The sequence below is a fragment of the Tachypleus tridentatus genome, chromosome 7 (assembly GCF_004210375.1).
Source record: "Tachypleus tridentatus isolate NWPU-2018 chromosome 7, ASM421037v1, whole genome shotgun sequence".
In the NCBI taxonomy this organism is placed as follows: Eukaryota; Metazoa; Arthropoda; class Merostomata; order Xiphosura; family Limulidae; genus Tachypleus; species Tachypleus tridentatus.
The window spans coordinates 69,130,378-69,153,871 of NC_134831.1; the positions used below are offsets into that span (position 1 = coordinate 69,130,378).

The 23,494-nt window shown below is 33.8% G+C and overlaps 1 protein-coding gene across 6 annotated transcripts in view; it reads right to left on the reverse strand.

Annotated features, from left to right (window-relative positions):
- Positions 1-15,054, reverse strand: part of LOC143255905 (guanylate kinase-like) — a 33,172-nt gene extending 18,118 nt beyond the window's left edge. The window contains exons 1-2 of one of the 6 annotated variants that reach the window (XM_076512302.1): positions 14,918-15,018; positions 13,397-13,480 (exon numbers count right to left, since the gene is read on the reverse strand). In XM_076512302.1, the coding sequence (XP_076368417.1) occupies positions 13,397-13,480; positions 14,918-14,933 (100 nt within the window). In that variant the 5' untranslated portion in view covers positions 14,934-15,018. Of the gene's footprint in view, positions 1-7,671; positions 8,100-13,396; positions 13,481-14,917 lie in introns of those variants that run through there. The other 5 variants (XM_076512305.1, XM_076512303.1, XM_076512304.1 and 2 more) reach the window with 5 other exon arrangements.
- Between the last annotated feature and the right edge of the window lie 8,440 nt (positions 15,055-23,494).

The following is a 23,494-nucleotide window of genomic DNA, read 5'->3' on the forward strand; positions in this document are numbered from 1 at the left end:
TAGAGAAAGGTAGGACAATAGCCTGGTGCCAGGCATCAGGAAAAACCAACATTCTCCTGCCAGATCTGGTTAAAATTAATCAGAAGAACAGCAAGAAAAGCAGGAAAGAGATATAGCAGCATCAGGTCTGACTGATGTACTGCCAGACCAATGAAAGGCCAGTTTGAGTTCCACCAGTGTAAATGTATGATTACAGTCATAGAAACAATCAGCCCAAAAGGAAAGAGGTGATCTCTCTGCCAGAATCTTGATGGCTAAGAAGGTGGAGGATAAAGCAAAAATGCTAGATACCTGGTAAAAGCTTTCACCTAGAGTATCAGCAATGCTCCAGGTATCAGCTACTTCCTGGCAATCAGAGAGCAAATTCAAGAGGGGGACAGAGTTACATTGCCCACTAACCTTTCGAATCTTTTTCCATATGACTTTGGAACTGGTGGTTGAAGATATGCTGGTTGTGAACTTAATACCAGAGTCCTTCTGGCTTTGATGTCTTACCCCCTGAGCATGTGCATGGGCCTGCTAAAAAGCAATGCGGTCCAAGAGTGTGGAATACATACAAAAAGTCCAGGCCAGTTTTTGAGCCTTCTGTGCCATGTAGCAGGCAAGATTCCACCAAGAACAAGGATATTGTGGAAAATCATGTCAAGGTTTTATGAATATACTAAGCAGCTGCCTGTATAATAGACAGTTACTGCTGCCACACAGTTGTCTACTGATGGCTTACAGATGATGGTAGGGTCAAGTTCTGCAAGAGCATTGAAAGAGGGCCAGTCTGCCTGATCCAGCTTCCACTGGGGCACACAGGTAGGGTGGCATCAACCATGGCCAGTCTTTCCCAAACGTATAGGAAAATGATCACTGCCTTGTGGATTATTGTCAACCCTCCATGAAAAGTGGGAGAATATTGAAGGGGAGCAAATTGAGATATCAATAACAGTAAAGAACAGATTAGATGCATGAAAATAAGTATAAGAACCACTGCTGGAAAGAAAAAGGATGTGATCAGAGAGCATACGCTCTATAGAATGGCTCATCCCATTAATATCAGCACTTCCCCAGAGGAGATGATATCCATTATAGGCCAAAAGGATTAAAAAGGAAGACAACAACTGTTCAATGAAAGCATCAATGGCTGATTGATCATAGGTATCTCCAGGCAACAGGTAGAGAAAATAAACAGTGGTAGTATGACCCAACAAAATATGAATGGCTACAGCCTCCAAGGAAACACGGATGGCTACGGCCTCCAAGAGTGTGTCGAGTAGAAAAGACAGAGTGAGCACATGCTGATCAACCAACAGTGCCACTCCTCCTTGCACTTGTTCATCACACAGCCTGTCATTTCTGTACAAAAAAACACTGCCAAAAGGTCACTGTATCGACATGTTTCCTGTAAGGAAAGACATAGGATGTTAGAAAGCAATCAGTGCTTTGAAGCCATCCAGATTAGAATTTTAACCTCGACAGTTCATTATATCAAGATGACCATTTTTATTTATGTGTAGGCAAATTGGGTGGAGAGGTCTCCTGTTTATGACCACGTCTTTTATCTTTATTGTCTTTACTCAACGGAGGTCTGTCGACCCCCATGGATCCTGCCCTGGATTGATTGGACAAATCTTTGTTGTTGGAAGAGGATTCTAGTAACTGAGAATATGAAGGAATGATAGTTTTACATTTTGGGGTGAGAGAAGAAGATATACCCAAAGAAATTCCAGTACCTGGAACCAAAGGAGATGAATCTTGGGATTTGCTGGAATGTATATAAGGGACAAAGATGGGTGTTGAAGTTGATTCATCAACTTATTTAACCATGGAGGTCAAAAGATTTTTCATTTGGTTTGAGAATGATTCTTTTGCAGGCACAGAGAGATCTGTCTGTAGTAGTGGAACAAAGCACAGCAGCATACGTCTGAGATGAAGTGGTGAAAAGCAACTTTCGAGTTTCAGTGTGAGTAATGTTTTGAATCATCTACAAATGCTGCACCTCTTTTTGTTCCAACTATTTAGAGAAAGAATAAAAGGAGGACAGGTGAAAGCCATTGCAATTGATGTAATGAGGGTGCATTTCACACTCATAGGCATCATGGTCTTTGATACTGCAACGAGCACACATAATGGAACCACAACATGATGTCTTTGAGTGACCAAACTGCTGACACTAGAAACATCTGAGAGAGTGGAATGTATGGCCATACCTTGCAATTAAAATAACCTACCTTGATGGTGGCAGTTGGATGTGATGATGTAAATGTCAGAATGAGGACATTGATCAGCATCGTAATTCCATCTTTGTGAGTGTAGATATGCCTAACTGCAGAAACTCCTTGAGTGGAGAAACCAGCAAGAATCTCAGACTCTGGGATGTTCTTCAAATCCTTCTCAACAATAACTCCTTGTGACAAATTCAAAGTAGCATGAGACGTAACCTCAATAGGCATATCCCCAATTGCCTTTGAATGCAAGAGGAGTTCACCATGTTGAGATGTGGATGTTTCCACCAATACGTTACCAGAGTGAAGCTTCTTTACAGACTTTGGAGAGCCAGAAAGCCCCTCTAGTCCCTTCTGAATGAAAAAGGAAAACATCTTCCCCAAAAGTTTGTCTGAATGAGAATGTAATAAGAAAATGAGGTACAGGTGTTACAGATGAAGTTTGCTGCTCAGAATCTTCGTTTACCTATAGACTGCTTTTTCACTATTTTATTTAAAAGTTTTTATTTGGAGGATCCATAATAAATAAAAAAAAAAGAATATTTTAGTGCCAACTGACCCCACCCACCATGGAGTTCTACAAGGAGATGCACTACAATGCCAAACAAGAATTTTGCAGCAACTCCAGGGTTTTGTGAGCACTATACCAAAACTCCAGCATCAGAAACAATGTTCACAACACCTGTTGAGAACATCCAACACTGGTACTTGTTTGACTCTAGCCCAAGTGGACCAGCCAATTGACCCAAGGGGGGCCCACCTCAAGGCCACCCATCTACAGAAAGTCAAGGCCAAAGTAGTGTGTTAAGGCTGGACTCCTCAACCACCAGGATCCTCTCCTTCCCTTTCTGGGTCACTACATATGGCAAACGTGGGCAAAAGTTTGGATCCCAGAGGAGGTAAACTGAAAGAACAGAACCTTCCCTAGGAGGTTCTCTCACCCCATACAGAAATCCACACTGAGGAGTTCTTGGTAATATATGTGGGATATTTCAATTTGAACTACAAGTTTCATTTTTATAGGAATTAATAGCATTATCACAGAACTTTTTTTTTTTTTTAGTGTTCTGGTAGACTTGTCTCTTAAGTCATCCAAGCAGTGTGATATTGCTAGTGGTAAGACAAATATGATTTTATGTTGCATCTGCAGAAACATTTGAATATAAAAGAGAGGTCATAATGTGAATGTATAGATCATAAATTAAGCCACACATAGAGTATTGTGCCAGTATTGGGCTTCTTACCTAAAAAAGGATAATGAATTGTAAAGGTTTCATGAGGGCTACTTAGATGATACCAAGAATGGAAAAAGTTATATAAGGATAGGTTAAGATTTCTTAACTTGTTTTCTGTAAAAACAAAGAAGAATTAGAGGTGATCTAACTGAAGTGTTTAAGATTGTTAAGGGAACTAAACAAGTGTTGATGCATCATCTTGTTTCACATTTAAAATGGTGAGAATGATAATATTGGGAGACACAAAAATAAATTTTTGCAGGGAAGAGATCATCTTAAGCTAATAACAGCTTTATTTGTCTAGCACTATAGTTGGTTACCACAACAGGTTGCCTTCAGAATTTTTCACATTCTTATGTGTCAATTATTTATATTTACCCTAATCTCTCTTTATACTTATTTACTTACCCTAATTTTTCATGTTTATTTTTTCAGTTCTATGTACTTTAACTATTCTCATCAGTCAATCTTCATATCACATTTTTATTTTACATAATCAATAGATTTTTTTTGACACTTTTTAACAAATCCTTTATAACCTCTTTACAACTAATATTCTCAAATCCTGCCACATTGCACAATGGAAATTATTCATACCTGCAACACTCCTTTGAAAAGTAATCAAATATTTAAAATGCTTCTGATGTGCCAAATTGGTTTCACATTAATTCCCAAGTTGACATGTAAAAAGAATGGTTTACATTGTAAAAGTGCTTAAAAATGGTTATAGGGTTTTGTATATACACTGGAAAGGTAATGTCTTTATTACTGTGTTCAGTATTTCCATAAATCAACAAGATTTTTCCTCCCTACCAATAACAAAAGCACAATACTCAGATGACTTAAGAAGCTGATCAACCAAAACATTAAGATCCTTTTCTTTCACAGCACTATTAACGTTATTCCCATTAAATCTATTATTACAATTTATATTAGAATAAAGAAGAAGTACAAAACAACTAAAGTCACATGACTGTAGATTTAAAAGTTTAATAAAGGTAACTTTGTTAAAATTTAGTAAGTTTATTTTCTTAATAGATATACTACATTTTTTTAAAAAATTACAATCAAAGAATCTAAAAATTAGACACGCTTAACTGAGTTGCTGTTTAACAAGTAGCATAGATGACTACAAAACATTTTGATGACTCAAATTTTTTATTGAATATTATCATTTTTTTTATTATATTCATAGATTGTCTAACTAACGACTTAACCATTTATAATTACAATCATGACGTTTTAAACAAAAACATGATTACCCCTACCTGTAATAATAAAATGTATTCATTATTTGATCATTAATTTATTTAATTTACACAAGATCATTGTAAAATTACTGCTTATTTCAAACACAAATAAAATGGTAACAAAGTTGTCATCTCCATGTGACATTAGCAATGCATTTATTAGTGATTCTTTCACCAAGATGAAAATGTCAATGTTAAGTTAATACAGTGGTTCACAAAGTAATAAAGCAAGCACATAACATTCTGTTGTTGTTTTATCTTACTGGAAGAAAGAGTAAGAACTAATGAATTAATTAATCCATTAATTAATGGATTACCAAATAAATGTTTATTGTCCATCCCTAATGATAAACCACATGTATTCCTTTGTATTTATTTAAAATGTTAGTTATTTGCCCAACTCACCAAGAGATCCAATTTTTACAAAGCATCATTATATTCATAATAGCTAGCAATACAATACCCAAGACCATTTTTTTGTAACAATATCTTTGACACAAGGAAAAAAAATAGACTTAACTGGAGCTGAGTGATTAACGACATTTGATGAATCATTAAATCAAGTAAATTCATCTAATCAATTATTCTCACAAGACTTGAATAAAATAATAATTATAAGTAGAAACAAATCTGAATTAATTGATTATTATTGCAAGTTGTAACAGTAATAAATTATGCTTATTTTTGAACACCCTAGAGTAAATTTAAAATAATAATGAGAAAACATAATAGTAATATTTTGTTAACTAGGAATACTTGGCATAACCAAAAACAATAATAATCTGCAACACTTATTTCCATTACTTTACCATTTTTGAGGCATTAAAGGGGTTTACCATAATTTTGATTAACTGATTATTTTACATTACACTAATTGATGTAATTAATGGTCATACATAATCCAGTTAACTGTCCAGGTCTAATCTCAATACTAGGACTTGAGCTACACTACTCATGACCAATGTTCACTCTAATTTTTTCAGTCCATGTGCAGAATGAATTTTTTCATGTTCATCAGTATCAAGACAATGTTCAGCTATGCACTACCAGTTTTTTTTAAGGTGGAAACATTTTTAGAACATTTACTTTATTGGTTTTATTGGGCTTTAGGCTTATCAGCCACCAGGGTCATTAAAGCTGTCAATGAATTGAGCCTCCTCAGTAATACTGAGGATGTGTACAGCTTTAATAAGGAAATGCACAGCACTTAATGGGTTGTTGTGTGGCCATGCAACTACATAGCTTAGAGAGCAAACTGCTCACAACATTAATCCAGTTTGACTAAACTCCATTAAAAGTAACCCTCTATTTGCATACATCCAGTTTTCTATCCAAGTGAAAAAAAATTTTAACAAGTTTTTTTAATACATCACCTTGTCATATTACATATTATATATATGCACTTTCTGAAAAATCCATATACTCCAAATTCACACCTTTACCTTCATCACACATGCAGTAACCTGTTCCAAAATCATCAGATTTGTATGTCAAGCATTGACTATCTAACAAAAATTAGTGTTAAATGACTTCTTACAATTTCTTTTGTCAGACATTCACTAATTTTTTCCATGGTTGATGTACGATTAATAAACCTAAAAATTACACAGACAATTTTGATTATCTCCCTTAAAAACAGAAGTAACATTAGCCACTTATCTAACTTCTAATTATCTGGCATCTGCCTACTACTCAAGGACTTACAAGCAATATATTAGCATGTGGACCACATATCCAATCCTTATCCTTCAAAACCCTTGGGGAAATATTATCTAGAAGGGTCATTCTTTAAGCTTCCTAATTTCTTCTTAACAAATTTAACATGATCATATATTCATCATCTGTGTGTCCCTCTATTAACTATTCAGGACATGAAATACTGTTTGCATACTAATTCATAAAAATTTAAAGAAAAAGGATAAGCTAGTAATCCAACCATCTTAAAATTGTGAGACATAAGCTTTCCAATATCATCTTTCAAAGGGCCTACTCAGATTCTAATGTTTTGCTTACTCTTAATATATTCAAACAAATTGTCACTGTTAATTTTTACATTTTTTTCATACTCCCTTTTAGATTACATAATGTCCTGTTTGACTATCTCTATTGATCTTTTATAATCTTACAAATTTCCCATTATAAAACACCAACAGTCAGTTTCAACTTCTTAAACTTGGAATGCTTTTCTTTTAATTTTATTCCTTTTATACATTTAGTGAGCCAATCTGATCTTTTACTTGTAGGAGCATATCTATCTTAAATATATCAAATTTTATTTTTAAACATTTTCCACATCTAATCAACATTCCTTCAAAACTAGTTTTGAAATTCATAATCAAATATTTTTAATATTAGTCCTAATCTATTTGCAGTATATCATACCTAACTGAGCAATGATAAACTACACACAAATTTTCACAAATCTTCACCCTTTCAAACATATGCATATTAAAACTGGAATATGAAATCTAAAACAGCAACTTTCATAGTACTGCACTATTAAGTTCCCTGAACAACTGATGAAGAAAACCATACTGTTTCTAAACAGTTATCTCCCTAATCTATTACAATTTATCTTTAAAATCTCCTAATCTACATACCAGAAATTAAAGTTCTCCATAACTATAATTTTATTAGTTGCTGTAATCTTCATCTCTGTACAAAGTGTTAGTCATCTCATCAGTCTCAATCACATTTCTAACTCTACCTCCTTGATATTTTCTTTGATATCCACAACTTCAAAATGGTTGTAATTCGCAGTTTTCAATTTAAATCACAAAGCTAATCCCCTCAGTTTAGCACCGTATCCTTATTCTACAACATATATTTTGTCACCAAAATTATTTGCATTCTAACTGCTTACACTACGCTTTTTCTTTTTGGCATTTCGCTTAAACTAGTTAAATATTATTATTATTATTATTGAAACTATCAACAAAACTACAAACAATCGAGTTAAATAATGTGTATTACCTAATATAATATATGATTTGACTCCAATACTGTTAACAGTATTTGTATTACCGATATTAATACGTATCAACGACCACGTGGTCTTCCCAATCACATTCACAGAGTAACGCAAAAATCCAGGGTAGGTCATTCAGATAAAATTCGTTAATTAGGCCTTTCAAGTAATGTTACTTCACTGAGCACTTAAAACAAGTATAATATTTAATCATACTATTCGCCTTTATCAGTGACTAATTAGGTTATTAACGATCGAAGATTATATTATACGCCTACAGGCTACATCCTTCCACCATAAACACGTACTTGAAACTTCAACATTATAAAAAAAAAAAAAAATAAAAAGAGTCAACATTAGAAATCAGATTAAAAGGCCAAACGAGCAAGTTCATGCCGCGCAACATGATTAAATACTGCTGCCATCTCGTAAATACATAAGCAATTAAATATATTAATCCCTCAAATGTATTCCGGGCTGTTACCCCAGCAGTATTCACAGCTTTATGACTAACTCTATGATATCACTACCTATTATGTTATTAGATGACTGTAAAAATTTTCGCATATATTAATCAGCTCTCTTATAAATCACATAATTCAATATTCACTAATTATTGAAACAATATAGTTTTTCGGGTGTTTTTCTATAACTGTCAAAGGATTTAGTTAATTTTTTTTAATATTGACAGTAATTAAAACACTAATTCTGCATTTAAAGTATGTTAAAAGATTTGTAAGACAAGTTTTTCCTTTAGTGAAATCATATTACTGCTTATGTAAATGAGATTGAAGGTGTGGATTTAGTGTGTCTGGGTATATAGAAAGCAAATCTTTGACAAAGTGCCACATAAAATGCATAAAACATTATTTCAATAATTTCAATAATGAGTTAGCTCATTGGATAGAATAGTAACTGGACGAAAAGCATAAATGTGTTATAAATGGAAATCAGTTGAATTGGATCAACGTTACGAGTGGAGTACCTCAGAGCTCAGACGTAGAACCTTTGCTCTTATTTATCTAAATCAATAGCATAGATGAAGGAATGGTTAATAAAGTACATGCATTTGCAAATGATATTAAGGACTTCCGTATTGCTGGCTGTGAAGAGATTGCTGCCGATTTACAAAATGATTTAGATCATTTAGTGAGTTGAGTAAATAAATAACAAATTGTTTTTAGTTATAATAAATGCAAGATAATACTATTTGATTATCCTAATTTGAATTGTAAGTATTTTGGATGTGGTTAGGGCAAATAGGATTTTAGATTGTATCTACAGAAATACTGAAGATATTAAACAACTCTAGAGACATTGTAATTTAATTGTATCGATCACTGGTTAGGTTACATTTGAAGCATTGTATTCAGTCTTAGACTCCTTATCTAAGGAAGGATATTGAACTGATGGAAATGATCGAAAGAGGGCTGTCATACGAGAAGAGTTTGAGATCTCTCAAAGTATTTTCTCTTGGAAAAAGATGATTGGGGTAGTTAATATTGTAAAATTAGTTGATAGTGTTGATGCATCATCTGTTTTCATACTTAATTGCAAGAATAGTAGAACTAGAGATGTTTGTTTGTTTTGAATTTCGCGCAAAGCTACACGAGAGTTATCTGCGATAGCCGTCCCTAATTTAGCAGTGTAAGACTAGATGGAAGGCAGCTAGTTATCACCACCCATTGCCAACTCTTGGGCTTTTCTTTTACCAACGAATAGTGGGATTGACCGTCACATTATAACGCCCCCACCAGTAAGTTTGGTGTAACTGGGAATCGAACACGCGACCCTCAGATTACGAGTTGAGCACCCTAACTATCTGGCTGTACTGAGCCGAGAACTAGAGAACATAAATATAACTTATAGCAGGGTAGGAGTCATCTTCGGCTAAGACAGTTTTATTTTTTTTAACAGGATGGTTGGCCTTTGGAATGGGTTGTCTTCGAATGTTGTGGAGGTAGTAAATTTGAGTGAGTTTAAAAGAAAGCTTGATAGATATATAATTGATATAGGCTGCCTTTAATTTTTTTTTATTTAATAGTTTAATATGATTTAAAGGATAGGACAATCGAGATGGACCAACAAGTCCCTTGTTCTCTCAAAACATTATACGACGTTATTATTTGATGAACCTATTCATTCGTAAGGCAGGTCACAGTAATGTTACACGATACTACTGCAATCTTAATTTATTGAATATATCAGGGCCGGATTATTTAATAGGCACAATAAGTTCATGAAAACTATGGGTGAATGAACATTTTCCTTAAAAGTTAATACAGCTGATACTAAACTACAGTGTATTAACACACAAACAGCAAGTATACATTATAGGAATATAAATACAAAACGTGAATGGGAACGTGATTTATTCATTTTACTTATTTTTATCTTTTTTAAAATGAATTATGTCTGCATAGACTATTGAAACTAATTTATTAAACTCCTAATATATCTATTTTAGAAAGTTAAAAAGTTTATTTCTTCTTCCATTTTGTGATGAATTTGGGAAGATTTATTACACTAACTGTAAATTAAAGTTTAATTTACTTGGATTTATACTTGTTAAGATTTAGGTAATTAATATAAACAAGAACAAGAGCATTGTTGATGGTATCGTTGAATTTCATTCAGATAATTTAAAAAGTGCTATGCAAACTATACAGATATTAACGAATATTTTTATTTCTACGGGTTCAGTCACGTGTCACTAAAATCAAACACTTTGAGTTTTTTAATGATCTGATTAAGAGTAACTACGTTTATAGAAAGAGAATTTTGATTAAGTTGTAGTGTAAGTGATAACTATTACAAACTGAATTTCAAAAGTAATTTTAATCGATATAATCCCCATATTCAAGAAACTAAACTTGTTTAAGAACTTTGCGATGTAAGGGAGAGATGGAACATTTACTTTATAACAAATATATCTATCGAATATTTAGCCATTCCTTATCATAGTAATAGATCCTGTATATTAAAAATCAAAAATCTGAAATGGGACTTGCTAAACCATAATGGTAAAAAAAAATAGTTTGTCCGCGAACTGCTCCGTTATCTTTAAACCATTCTCAAAAAAAACTTGGTAGGATGATACATTGGACCAAGAGGGCATGTCATAGGGCGGTTATTACCCGGTTCTCTCAGCCACGGGTCACGCACACGGTAAAAATATGTTTATTTAGCTAATGACTTAATTATCCTGGACCAATTTTTATTTTGAGTTATCGTTGTTGTTTTTTCTCATTAAAAGTGTTAAGCATTAACATTTTTGCCAGGAAACATGGCTACCAAAGCACGAACTCACGCTTTGCTTTTCACATGATCAATTTTATATTGGGTGTTCAAGAGTAGAAACACCAAGAAATATCTTTACTTTGGGCAAATTTCGCCCAAAAAGGAAAAAGAAATTCTATTGTGGTTTGTGAAGAAGCGCTCAGAGTGTCAACAAACACTAAGGCACTAAAGAGGAATCAGTAAAAGTAATAAAGTAAAGGAATTATAACAGCATTTCTACAATGTGGAATAAGACAGCTGTGAAATAAACTAGTAATGTGTCAAACTAAATGTAATAAACTAAATAATGTGTAAAACAATTACGCATATAAATAAAAATTGTTGATTTAATTTATTTGTTAAAGCCTTACATTCATTTTTTGTGTCCCCGGACGCCTCAACACGTGTATATATACATAAAATAATTATTAGGTGTTATTGTAATGAAATAATATTTTAGAACTCCATAACTAGTAAAGAATATATATTTTTCAAATGTATTTACATATCACATCAGCGACTCGGTGTTAAGCCTGAGGGCTTATATCGCTTACAATTTAATTTGATACATTGCGATGGGCACAACACAAATAACAAACAAGTATTAGGATAATATTCAGTCATTGTAAGTTTATGTTCTGCATGCATTTAGAGACTGTCTAGTAACTCGCATTTGCGCATCTTAGACAATCCATGTGTGCAGAGGTTTAGACTGATCTTGTATTGCCATTAAAAAGTCACGTGATCTATAATTTTCTCTGGTATATTGGACATCAAATGTCTAAGTTCGTTTTACATGAAAGATCACAGTTTTTGTTTTAAGGTTATGTTATCTGATACCATAAACCATCACAGTGATATGTAAAAAGAAAGCTATATTGAGAAATCGGATAGCCAAAGAGTTTCGGTTTTGTATATTCCGTACACAACTGGCAGAATGTACAGTTTTACCGAATCTTTTATTGACAAATATTATTGTTGATTACTAGAAGATGACGTTTGAGGGCCCGGCATGGCCAAGCGTGTCAAGGAGTGCGACTCGTAATCTGAGAGTCGCGGGTTCGCACCCCCGTCGCGCCAAACATGCTCGCCCTTTCAGCGGTTGGGGCGTTATAATGTGACGGTCAATCCCACTATTCGTTGGTAAAAGAGTAGCCCAAGAGTTGGCGGTGGGTGGTGATGACTAGCTGCCTTCCCTCTAGTCTTACACTGCTAAATTAAGGACGGCTAGCACAGATAGCCCTCGAGTAGCTTTGTGCAAAATTCAAAAACAAACAAACAAGAACGTTTGACATTCAGAATGACGACGTTGAACAAAACAAAGGTTTACAACTTCACGTGATAGAGCTCTGGCCCCGTTTCTGTCTTGATCCTTTCGAGTGAGATTATGCTAATTTCAACGAGTATTACGAAGACTTATAAAAGTTAATGAGTTGAAAGTTTATCCCCTACATGTTCATTTGCATTCACCGTTGACATGGGTATTATATGGACAGCGGAACACCACATAAGGGCTTTGGGCTATCATAAAAATGACGTATCTTTATGATTTCGGATCTCGTTATTTCTTATTCGTAGTTACACATCTTGACGTTTTTTTCTGGAGGAGTATTATTTTGCTATTATAATGTAATTAGTAAATAAATAAAGTTTGCTGGTGATATTAAACACAAATATATTTTTAGCTGTATTGAAGATGTTGAAGTGGTACAAAACGACTTTCTTTAATCGGTAAACTAGGCCGATATCAATCTACCTGAATAGGACATTAGACCAGTATCACTGTATCTCAATATAATCCTAAGTCATGAGCCATTAGATCTATTTTATTATTAGGGCGACAGTGTAAGTGATATTTGAAGAATGACTCAATATTTGTGTTCCATACTAAAATACTCATGTATAGTTGTTGTTTTGTTATTAAGCACAAAGTTAAACAAAAGAGTTTGTTGGGTTTGTTTGTTTTTTTTCTTGATGACGAGAAACCCACTTGAATTAAAAATATATCTCAGAATGGCTGGTATGGGTATTAACACTTTTACTGATAAGGAGAGAACAACGTTTCGACCTTCCTTGGTTTGTAGTCGTATAAATCCGTAGACAATGCATGTGTACATCTCAGAAAGCTATAACAACTTTAGAAATTAAAAGTTTCACACAATTAATTCTTTCTCACAGAAGAAAAAATCGTCTGAATTATTTCACTTCTAAGGCATCATTTTACATTTCTTCGTATTGGAACTACCTTTACAAGTTTCTGCACATTTACTACCAAAAGTCTCTGTGGACTAAACACAGGATTCACCTTCAAATTACCAACTTGTCTTCACGTTGTCACTATAATTTTTGCCTCTTACAACACATACTATAAATAACTAATAAAGACTGGACAGCCTCGGTAATTTTTTGCCCATACCCTCTTTACTTAAAAACTAAAAATAAATACGAAACTCAAAATAGCAGTCGACTCATCACTTGTCACCGATATTGGTTTTGGGAATTTTTTCTCGTCACAGTAACCCTCGAAAAGGAAAACTAAAAAAAAAATAATGAGGCTAGGATCATATAAAAACATATAACATTACGTAAGTAAAAGACAACTGAGAACATCAGTCATATAAATATTATCTTTAAATGTCTGTATGCCCTCCATTCCGCAGCAGTAACACTGAGAATTTATAAAGAAAACTCAGAATTTCTTCCCTACAGTAAAAAAACAACAACAAAAAAACACGCACACACATAACCCGTTACGTATTTTTTTTCACTAAAACAAACACGATTTTTACATAAACAGAAGAATAGCCTGTAAACAAGCGGCTTGGGAAACAAATGTGGTTAAAATGACTCTGGCCTGTGTTAGCAAGCTTTAGTCGAATTGGAATAAGGAAAGCAAGTATGTCAATCCTTATATGTGTTTCATTTCCCAGATGATTAAATACATATAATTACAGGCTTCAATTATTACTATTATCTAGTCTAACCCATATTATAAAACGTAATTACACAAAATTGGCTCAAATAGACTCAGATGACTCAAACTTTAGTTTTTAAAAAACTCAAGAAAAGTGAAAAGAAAAACATTGGTCAGGAGCACTGAAGCATTTGCAACACATTGTAAAAAATGTACCTTACCTTCGCGCAACTCACAGCAAGTTCCTTTTGTGTAAAGAAAGATACAGTACAATGAACCAGAAAGAACAGCGAACTCACAATAAGTGTATTTCTACTGGCTAATAAGTATTGATATACTGAAGACTTTACTTGCATACATCGTTATGAGGGCCCGACATTGCCAGGTGGTTAGGGTACTCGACTCGTAATTCGAGGGTCTTAGGTTCGAATACCGGTCACACCAAACATGCTCACCCTTTCAGCCGTGGGGATTATAATGTGACGGTCAATCCCACTATTCGTTGGTAAAAGAGTAACCCAACAGTTGACGGTGGGTGGTGATGACTAGCTGCCTTTCTCTAGTCTTACACTGCTAAATTAGTAATGGCTAGCGCAGATAGCCCTCCTTTTAGCTTTGCGCGAAATTCAAAACAAATCAAACCAAACATCGTTATGATATTTAAGTTTAGTTTATGTCCTGGTCGTTAGGACACTCGATTCATAGCCCACGAGTCACGAATTCGAATCCCCATCCCACCAAACCTGCTCGCACTTTTAGCTGTGGGGAATTTATAATGTGATGGTCAATCTTACTATTGATTGTTAAAAGATGAACCCAATAGTTAGCGATTGGCGGTTTTGATTAGCTGTGGTCTCTCTAGTTTATCACTGCAGAAGTAAATATAACTATTGCAGATATCCCTCGCGTATCTTTGTGTGAAATTCAAAACAAATCAATTTGTTATACAAGATCTCCTTTGCCTTCTTACTTTTTTGAACATTTCAAAACTAAAGACATTAACGCTCGTGTTTTAAAAATATTTTTAAAGATATTCTGCTTTGAAAACATTTTCATACCTTTTATAGAACCCATGTGCTAGACGGTCAATGAAATCGTGGAGCTTTATGAACTTAAAAATTTATTTTCGCTTGGTGTCCGAACGAGTGACGACTTGGTATGCCACATGCGTTTTTAAGAAGGGACCGAGAAACACGTGCTGCAACATATTGCTTTCACTGTAGCATGTGGTGTTCACGTGAATTTCTGAGTGACCTATGTCGCTCGACAATTTGTAAGGTCATCTAAAATTAGTGCGTTTACCAAAAGATATTCCAAAGAAATAAATGCGCATGTCCAATGCACCAGAGTTACAATATTTACAAACTATATTTCCTTAAACAATAACAACACAAATAAGATTATAAAATGACCAGTTTCAAGCATGTGTAAAACACACAAGAACGCTGTCTTCTCGTTTACTTCATCTACTGTTCACGTCACATTTTTGTTAATTCATGTTTAAATGCTGTGAAGTTCAGAATCGCTACACCTATGATCTGACCAAAACAAGCTACACACACATACATATATATATATGCAGATCAGAACTACAAATAAATCTGATAATGAACATAAGTTATTTATTATATCATTCTTACTTATAATGAATAGAATACATTGTTTCATCATTTGAGTGCACTCCTTATTAGCGAAATATTTGGTCGTAATTTCAACAATATCTTAAAATATTTTGTTGGTTTACTGTTCCTTTGTTAAACCAGAAGGACACTCACATAAATGTATATATCAAATTCATTCAACAGTTTTCGAGAAATCTTACTGACAAATACACTAACACAGGGATAAAAACATAACCTCCTTCCAAACTCATTGGCGAAGGTAAAAGAACTGAAACGAAAATATTCATGATGTTATGAAGAGAAGTTGCGTCAATGAGGTTTTTGACTTGCGCAATATTTCCACAGAAAACAAACAAAGCACGTGACCGAAAGAGAGACGCGTATAAATCTACGGTTAAACTTGGGAAATATATTTGAATGTATTCGTTGTTCTTATTGTTTTCGTATAGTTCCGGTAATCGTCGTCTGCATTTATGCCATTTTCTTTTGTTAGTGTGATAAATGATGTTTAATATTTTGCTGTGCTGAGAAGTTAAGTTAATGACGTTTTTAATTTCGACAAAACTCGGGAGAAATCAATTTTGGAAGATTTCTCACAAATATAACAGATGTTGACAGTATTTTCAAAAATTTGTTTGTCTTTGGATATTCAAGTAAAGCTACTTAAGGGCTATGTGCGTTAGTCTTCCTTAATTTTGAAGAGATAAACTAGAAGGGAGGTAGCTAGCCGACAGCACCCACTGTCAACTATTGAGTTGTTCTTGTTTTACCAAATAGTGGGATTTTACTGTCACCCTTATTACGCATCCATGGTTTCGAAATGTGCTCTGTACATGTAAAAACGGCTGGTTTGGGTTGGGAAAATTTTTATGTAGAGGAGCGAACCTGACGATGACCGAAGAAGGTCGAAACGTTGTTCGCTCTTCTAAATAAAAATTTTCTCAACTCAAACAGCCGTTTTTACACATATATTTTTCTCCACAAGTGGCTTTTTTCGTCATCCCTGTGAACTATACGATTTTATTTGCGGTAACCAGACAAAAACATTAAACTCGTACATCAGTAGTCCAGCTTGATAATCGCTGAGTCAACGCAGGCTAATGTTGAAAAGACAGACTCTAATGCCAAAAGGAGAGAAATTTTAAAAGTAATTGATATTGAAGAAGACGATGTTTACGAATAGAGAGGAGGTGTTCCCCCAGCAGCCCCCAACATATGCAATGTCAGGATTTAGTCTTTTAAGGTTTCAAAATTTTCCCTACAATGTGACTCCCGCTGACGTGGAAGGGTTGTTTTTGTTTTCGGACCGTCGGGTTAATCACAATGTATGACTTGAACAAAAGAAGTTCCTCGAAACATTTGAGACCTAGGAAGTAGGTTCAATAGTAGTTTTGAAAAACATTACACCACCGAGAAGCTGTGACAGGAGAGCCTGAGACAATTTCAACTTTTTCCATAACTAAAAACAACACATGCTTCTGAAAGGTCACAAAAAAAGAAAACTATTTTAATCTAATAACACTTGACCTACCACCATCCTATTATATACCCATCTGAAATTAACTAACTGCTTACCTCTACTAAATAAAACATGTTAGAAACGTCTACTGTTTATGAGGATAAGAAAGAGAAAAAATGAGATATAACAAACTAACTGGATTATCTGTCAACTCCATTATCATCAGGAGTCATTAACCATATAATTTTTCTATGTAAATAGTGAACAGATTTAAAGAAACTAGACAATAATTTATTCAATACATTTTTCTAATCTTTTTAAATTAAAAAACAATAAAACAAAAGACATTGGAACGGCACGTAAATGTTTCAACAATTATAAGGAGAATCACGTGCACACCCGCAGCCTCAGGACATCAGTCAGCATGCGTAGACACGGAGATGGTTGTTACACTCGTGTTCATGATTGTTAGGCCCGGCATGGCCTAGCGCGTTAAGGCATGCGCTTCGTAATCTGAGGGTCGCGGGTTCGCGCCCGCGTCGCGTCAAACATGCTCGCCCTCCCAGCCGTGGGGGCGTATAATGTGACGGTCAATCCCACTATTCGTTGGTAAAAGAGTAGCCCAAGAGTTGGCGGTGGGTGGTGATGACTAGCTGCCTTCCCTCTAGTCTTACACTGCTAAATTAGGGACGGCTAGCACAGATAGCCCTCGAGTAGCTTTGTGCGAAATTCCAAAACAAACAAACAATCATGATTGTTAACCACCGTCTTGCAAGGGGAACACGTAATGACTTGCTGATTACAAGACCAAAATTGTCTCGACGAAAACTCTTTTTCTGTTTATATATGATGAAGTTTTGAGTTACTTTTTTTTCTGTTTACAAGATAAAAGATGGTATGACATGCAATTAAGAAACAAGATGGATTATTACAGTAGATGTCAGAAGTACAGTGGCAATATCCAGCACAAGAATAGCAAATTTTATAACAGATTTTAAGTGTGAAATATATTACTATAATATAATTTTTACAATATTTGTTATGCCTTTAACCTATAAAACAAATTTAAACATCACGATATTGTCGTGGGGAAATTGCATATTCGCCCTTCCAGTATATTGAGTATTGGTGTGGTAATATTGTTAGGAAATTCATCCTGTATTGTAAGGTTTCAACACGTTGTCAAACCAGGGTATAGCTCATTTTATAACCTAGATTCAAGACATGTGTTCTAGAAAATAAGCAAATAGGGGTATCTCCAAAAGATAACCAGAATTCGCTCTCAAGGAACACTTTACATCAGGCAAATCCGGATGTCTACAAAACGTTCCACGACTGATTTCTGACACATTGTAATTCGTAAACTTTAAATTGGCACATTTTTTGTTGGTAGTCTGAACAAAATGACAACAGATAAGAACAATTTTGTTCTTCATACTTTAATTTGAGGTAATAATTATGTGAAAACGAATTTGTAAACTATGTCCTTAGTTTTAAAGCACTTCGAAACCACGTAAACTCTAATATACAGATTTATAGTGAATGACTGAAACTGTGAATAATATGCATATACAATGTTAATGTTATTGAATTGCTATTGCCCTGTTGTATAAAAATAAACTACTGTGATTGGCTGCCACAAAACCAAATCAAAAACAAAATCAAAAAGTGCCACACCAGCATAATTCCTGTAAAAGTAAAGGAAGTCATACTATTTCCAGTAGCAGTGTGATGAATGCACTCTTGGCTCCTATGACAGAAATGGTTAATGACAAATGTGTAGAGGGCCACTCAATGCAGCAGACTAAAGCAGACTTTGATATTTCGTGATCTTTATGAAAACTTTTAAGAGGGTACATGAAACTAGAGCGTTGTTAATAGAAACGCTTAATCTACACAGAACCGTGATATGGTTGATATTAAGGCTTACACAAAAACTGAGAAGGTCAAATGGCACAAATAACTTGGCTGAATATTGGAGGTTAATGCAAGACGTTTGGAACAATATTTCAGAATCATACACTGATACATTCGTAATAAAATACAAACAAAGTGTACTTCTATGCTTAACCCAAGTTCAAAATACTATAGTATTATACAACTTATTCGCTTTCCTTTTTTATTTCTGTAACATTGTTTGTGACTCCAGTATGTGCATCATTTGTCTACTTCTATTATTATTTTCAATGCTGTACATTTTTACTTTTACCATCCAGTGGCCCAGTGGTATGTCTGCGGATTTACAACGTTAGAAACCAGGTTTGGATACCTGTGGTGACCAAAGCACAGATAGCATATTGTGTAGCTATGTGATTAACTTCAAACAATATACTTACACATCGTGGTGATGTCAAAGCCAACTACCTTGGTGTAGCTAGCTCAGCTTCCATCTTATCAGCTGTAGCTTCCAGATCTGGTGGCAATTTGTGTTATTAAAAAGTACTTTACTAGCAAGCATTGGAAATTAACTCCTTATCTCAATCAGCAGAGCATTCACCTGGCGTTCAAAAGATCTGGAATTTGATATCAATCTAAGGAAATATAAAAAGGGGGTCACCATAATATAAAGTGGCACCCAAAATTACGCCATTTCACGACCGTGAGATAAGGCCTGAGGATAGGTCTTGTTTGTGAGAAGAGAAGAATTTGACAGTTTGAGTTATTGAAAAGTAGTTTACTAGGTAGTGCTAAGGGGTTAACCTTTCAGTTCAGTTGATAAAATACTGATCTGGAATACGAAAGGCGTCGAGTTCGACTGCGACAACGTAAAAATATGTTAATTTATTATAAGTTTATAGTATTTATATTAATACATTAGTCAGATATTAAGAATGTAGTCCCATACTCCTTAGACTATAAGTTATTTATACACACTTTTAATATTTGCTCCTGAACCTGAAGGTCATATAATATTACAGTAGCAGCTGCTTAAAAATGATCTAAAACAGTTATATTATACAGTAATTGAACTCGGAAGGCAAGATATTTTCTGCAGAAACAAAGCCACCAATGAGAGTTAAAAATTCACACTTAGCAAATACCGTCTAAGAAATAAGCCAGTTGTCAGGACAATTTGCGTCGATAAAGGTTGAAACAGCACGTGTTAAAGTAGCATGAATGAAAGTAGGTATTAAATTAATTATATGGTGCTAGTAAATTGAATTGTACGAACTATAATTTTTGCCTGTTTTAATGCTTTTTAAGATAGCTTGGGAAGCAAAAAAAATAAAAAATATATCATCAACTATGATTTGAATTACGTCAAGGCCAGTTCTTCAAAAAGCAACCCATGAACAAAATATTTCTAATGCATATATTTGTTTTGATAATGTTTACTTAATTTTGATTACTTCATGTGCAAAGTTATTAAGCACGTGAGTAACACATTTTTAACCTTATGTGGGACCAAAGTGTACATGCCATGAACTTTTATAAAGTGCCTATTATACACGACATTCAATAGTTTATATCAAGGATATCATCTCTTTACGTTACATTGACGATTTAGTGAAAGTTCATAGTAAAAGAGAGTAAATACCAAATACAGTATAAAGGGTATTTTAATTTAATCGTGAAAAGCTACACGAATGGTAAGATTGATCGTTACATTATAATACCACAAGACTGAAAGGGTTGAATATATTGACGTGACGGGATCCGAAGTCCCGTGATTCGCAGATTGCGAGACGATTGTATGTTATACCAGGCTAATGTTAGGGAATATTGACGAAAAATGTAGATATACATTTGGGAAGTTACGAAAATGCAGTATGTAAAATGTATAACTATTATATAACTATTTTTTATTCTTCACGCAAACATCACTTTACATTCCAGTTTGCCATAACCTGGTTCAGGTTGACGTCATTAATATATAAACGAATCTTGAATACAGGTACTTTTGTAACATGTGTGATTTGCTGTGTACTACGCAACTGAACATGTTTTACAAATTTGCCCCAATTTGTTTGGATACACATAGTTAATTCGAACCTAATATTATTTTTTTTCGATAGAAAATTAGTTCAATAGATATCTAGAAGCTAGGGATGACTACACTTAGACCTTACAGATCCCTGATCTAACCGTGGCATAAGGTGACGTTCAGAATAGAACAGAGATGTAGCATAGCTAAACGTACAAGCAATATAACGTTTAAAAGTGTACATAAGTTTATTAAAAGTCAAACATGGATAAAAAAATGAGAAAAAATTTCTGAACATCGAGTTACTTGTTTATTTAATGACGTTATTTTCGTATTTTTCAACATAAAAGTTGACTATAGTTTCTGCTGACTAACTGCCCTTCCTCTGGTCTACAGTTCTAAACGTTGGGACATCTGTATCCTTTTGCTTATCTGTGCGCTAACATTCTGAAACAAACAAATAAACTACTTAACCTAGTCGTGTTAAAAGTTGTTTTACCACGACAGAATTGTATATTATGTTAAAATCACAATTAAATAATCAAATTCAACAATTGAAAACTATTAACCAAATGTGGTATGAAAAAGTAAAATAACCGAACATCATAAAATGAGAGAGATGCTGAAAACTTTTTTTTAATTTCATGCAAAATAAAATTTATATGTTTCCACTACAGACATATGAAAGGAAATTTAATCTTAACTGTTATTTTAAAAAGAATGTTAGTGATTGAAATAACAACTACGGCATCTACTTCACACGTTCAGCTGTTATCAGTTTTTTTAGCCATATAAAATCCATATCGATATTATTTAGTTTACTCAACAAATCCTTCACCATTTGAAAAAACGCTAATTACATGATAACAATACTTTTTTTATTATTTAAGAATCCAATCCTGTTATGGAAAATAAACAACCGTCATATTGTGCCATTTTAAATACGTTAGTACCTGCGTTCGACAATGACCACAGTGTAGGCGACATCAAATATAATCTTGATAACGCAGATAAATGCAACTATTATGATCTCTTTTTAACAAATTCGATTTGAAGCAATTAAAAAACATTAATCAAATCGGAACATCACAGCGACAACAAAGATTTGGAATTGGAATTTTCAACCCTAAAGACTTGTTATTACCGCCTTTAATTTTGAACCACTAACCAGATGGAGAACTGCTAGCCAGGAACTGCAGCCGCCTTAAAGGCATTGCCCTTCTTTGTGAATCAAATAACGTGATTACTTCCCGAATTTATAGAGAGTTCACAGATGAAAGCGTAGAACGTGTTTAGTGCCATCACTTCTCGAACCTTGGACTTTATGATATGCAGCCCGACACAATTATAATAAGCCCATGCCAGACCAGAGAGACTATCATTTAACCAGGTGTATATCTGTTCAGTTTTGAAATCCTAGTTATTGCTTCTATAAGTAGAATAAATAGGAAAGTAGAATTAATAGCATTTAAAATATTTTTCCCCAAAATACTTCAGAAACTCAAAGACCTTGTCTTGGGTTTGGTAATGTTTAAATTTAAAAACAAATAACTCGTTATTCGTGTATTTTATATCAAAGACATTTGTGTGCAAAAAAATAATCAGTTAAGTTACAAGAAGATTAACATGACTTCTACAGTAACAATATTATTTCAAACCAAATGTGATTGACCCAAAAAGACAGGTAGGCACTGACCCTCATATATATTTGTAAGGAAACTAGTTAAAAATTTATCATTTTTAAAACTATTTACTATTAATAAATAAATTGCATACATAAAAGTATAAGTATAGTTTTAATATTCTCAATAATACTCTTTAATTCCATAATAAGTTGTTGTTTGTTTTATTTTTACAAAATCTACATACGAATTACGAAAATCTCCGCTGTTTTAACCTTAAAGAATTATGCATATTTTAAAAGTCATCTTTTTTTATAAAATTATATTAATGTTTACTTTATTTTAAATTTAGTTAAAAAATAAATTTTTTCACCAGAATGAGAATATTTGGAAAAAAAAAGTTACAATAGTAAATGCTTTCATTAGATATGTCACTGCTGGCCAATATCAGATCCAACTACACGTTTTCCTATATTGGCATCATATAGTTGCTGGCATCATTAGTGAAGACCTTCTCACAGTTATATGATTACAACACTATATATAGTTACATAATGGAGGTTATAAACTCGAGATATCATCTGACCTACTGTAGTTTCAGTAAATATATTTAAACTTTGCTTCTTTCTAGCTGTGTCAAAGACTTTGTTCGCTAATCGAGAATTGACCGAGTTTCTTAATGAAAAGGTAGGCCATGATGTCCAGAAATAGAAAGCTACCTTTTTTAGCAAATTATCTAATGGCCTAAGATTTCCATGCTCTAAATTGAAATAGACAAATTTCTGGCATAAAACAGTGTTTCACATACAAAACTGACTTAGGTTATTTTGTATATAATAATAAGCTTGGTTCTCCCTTTCAGACTTCATATTATGCAAAAGTTTCGTTAAACTTTGAAACTTAAATTTGAGCTGTAACCTCAACTTCACTTTTGAAGTTGAATTTATAGTGTAACTAAACTGAGATTTTCATAAGAGTTTGCGCTTTTCTTAAGAGAATTTGTGAGA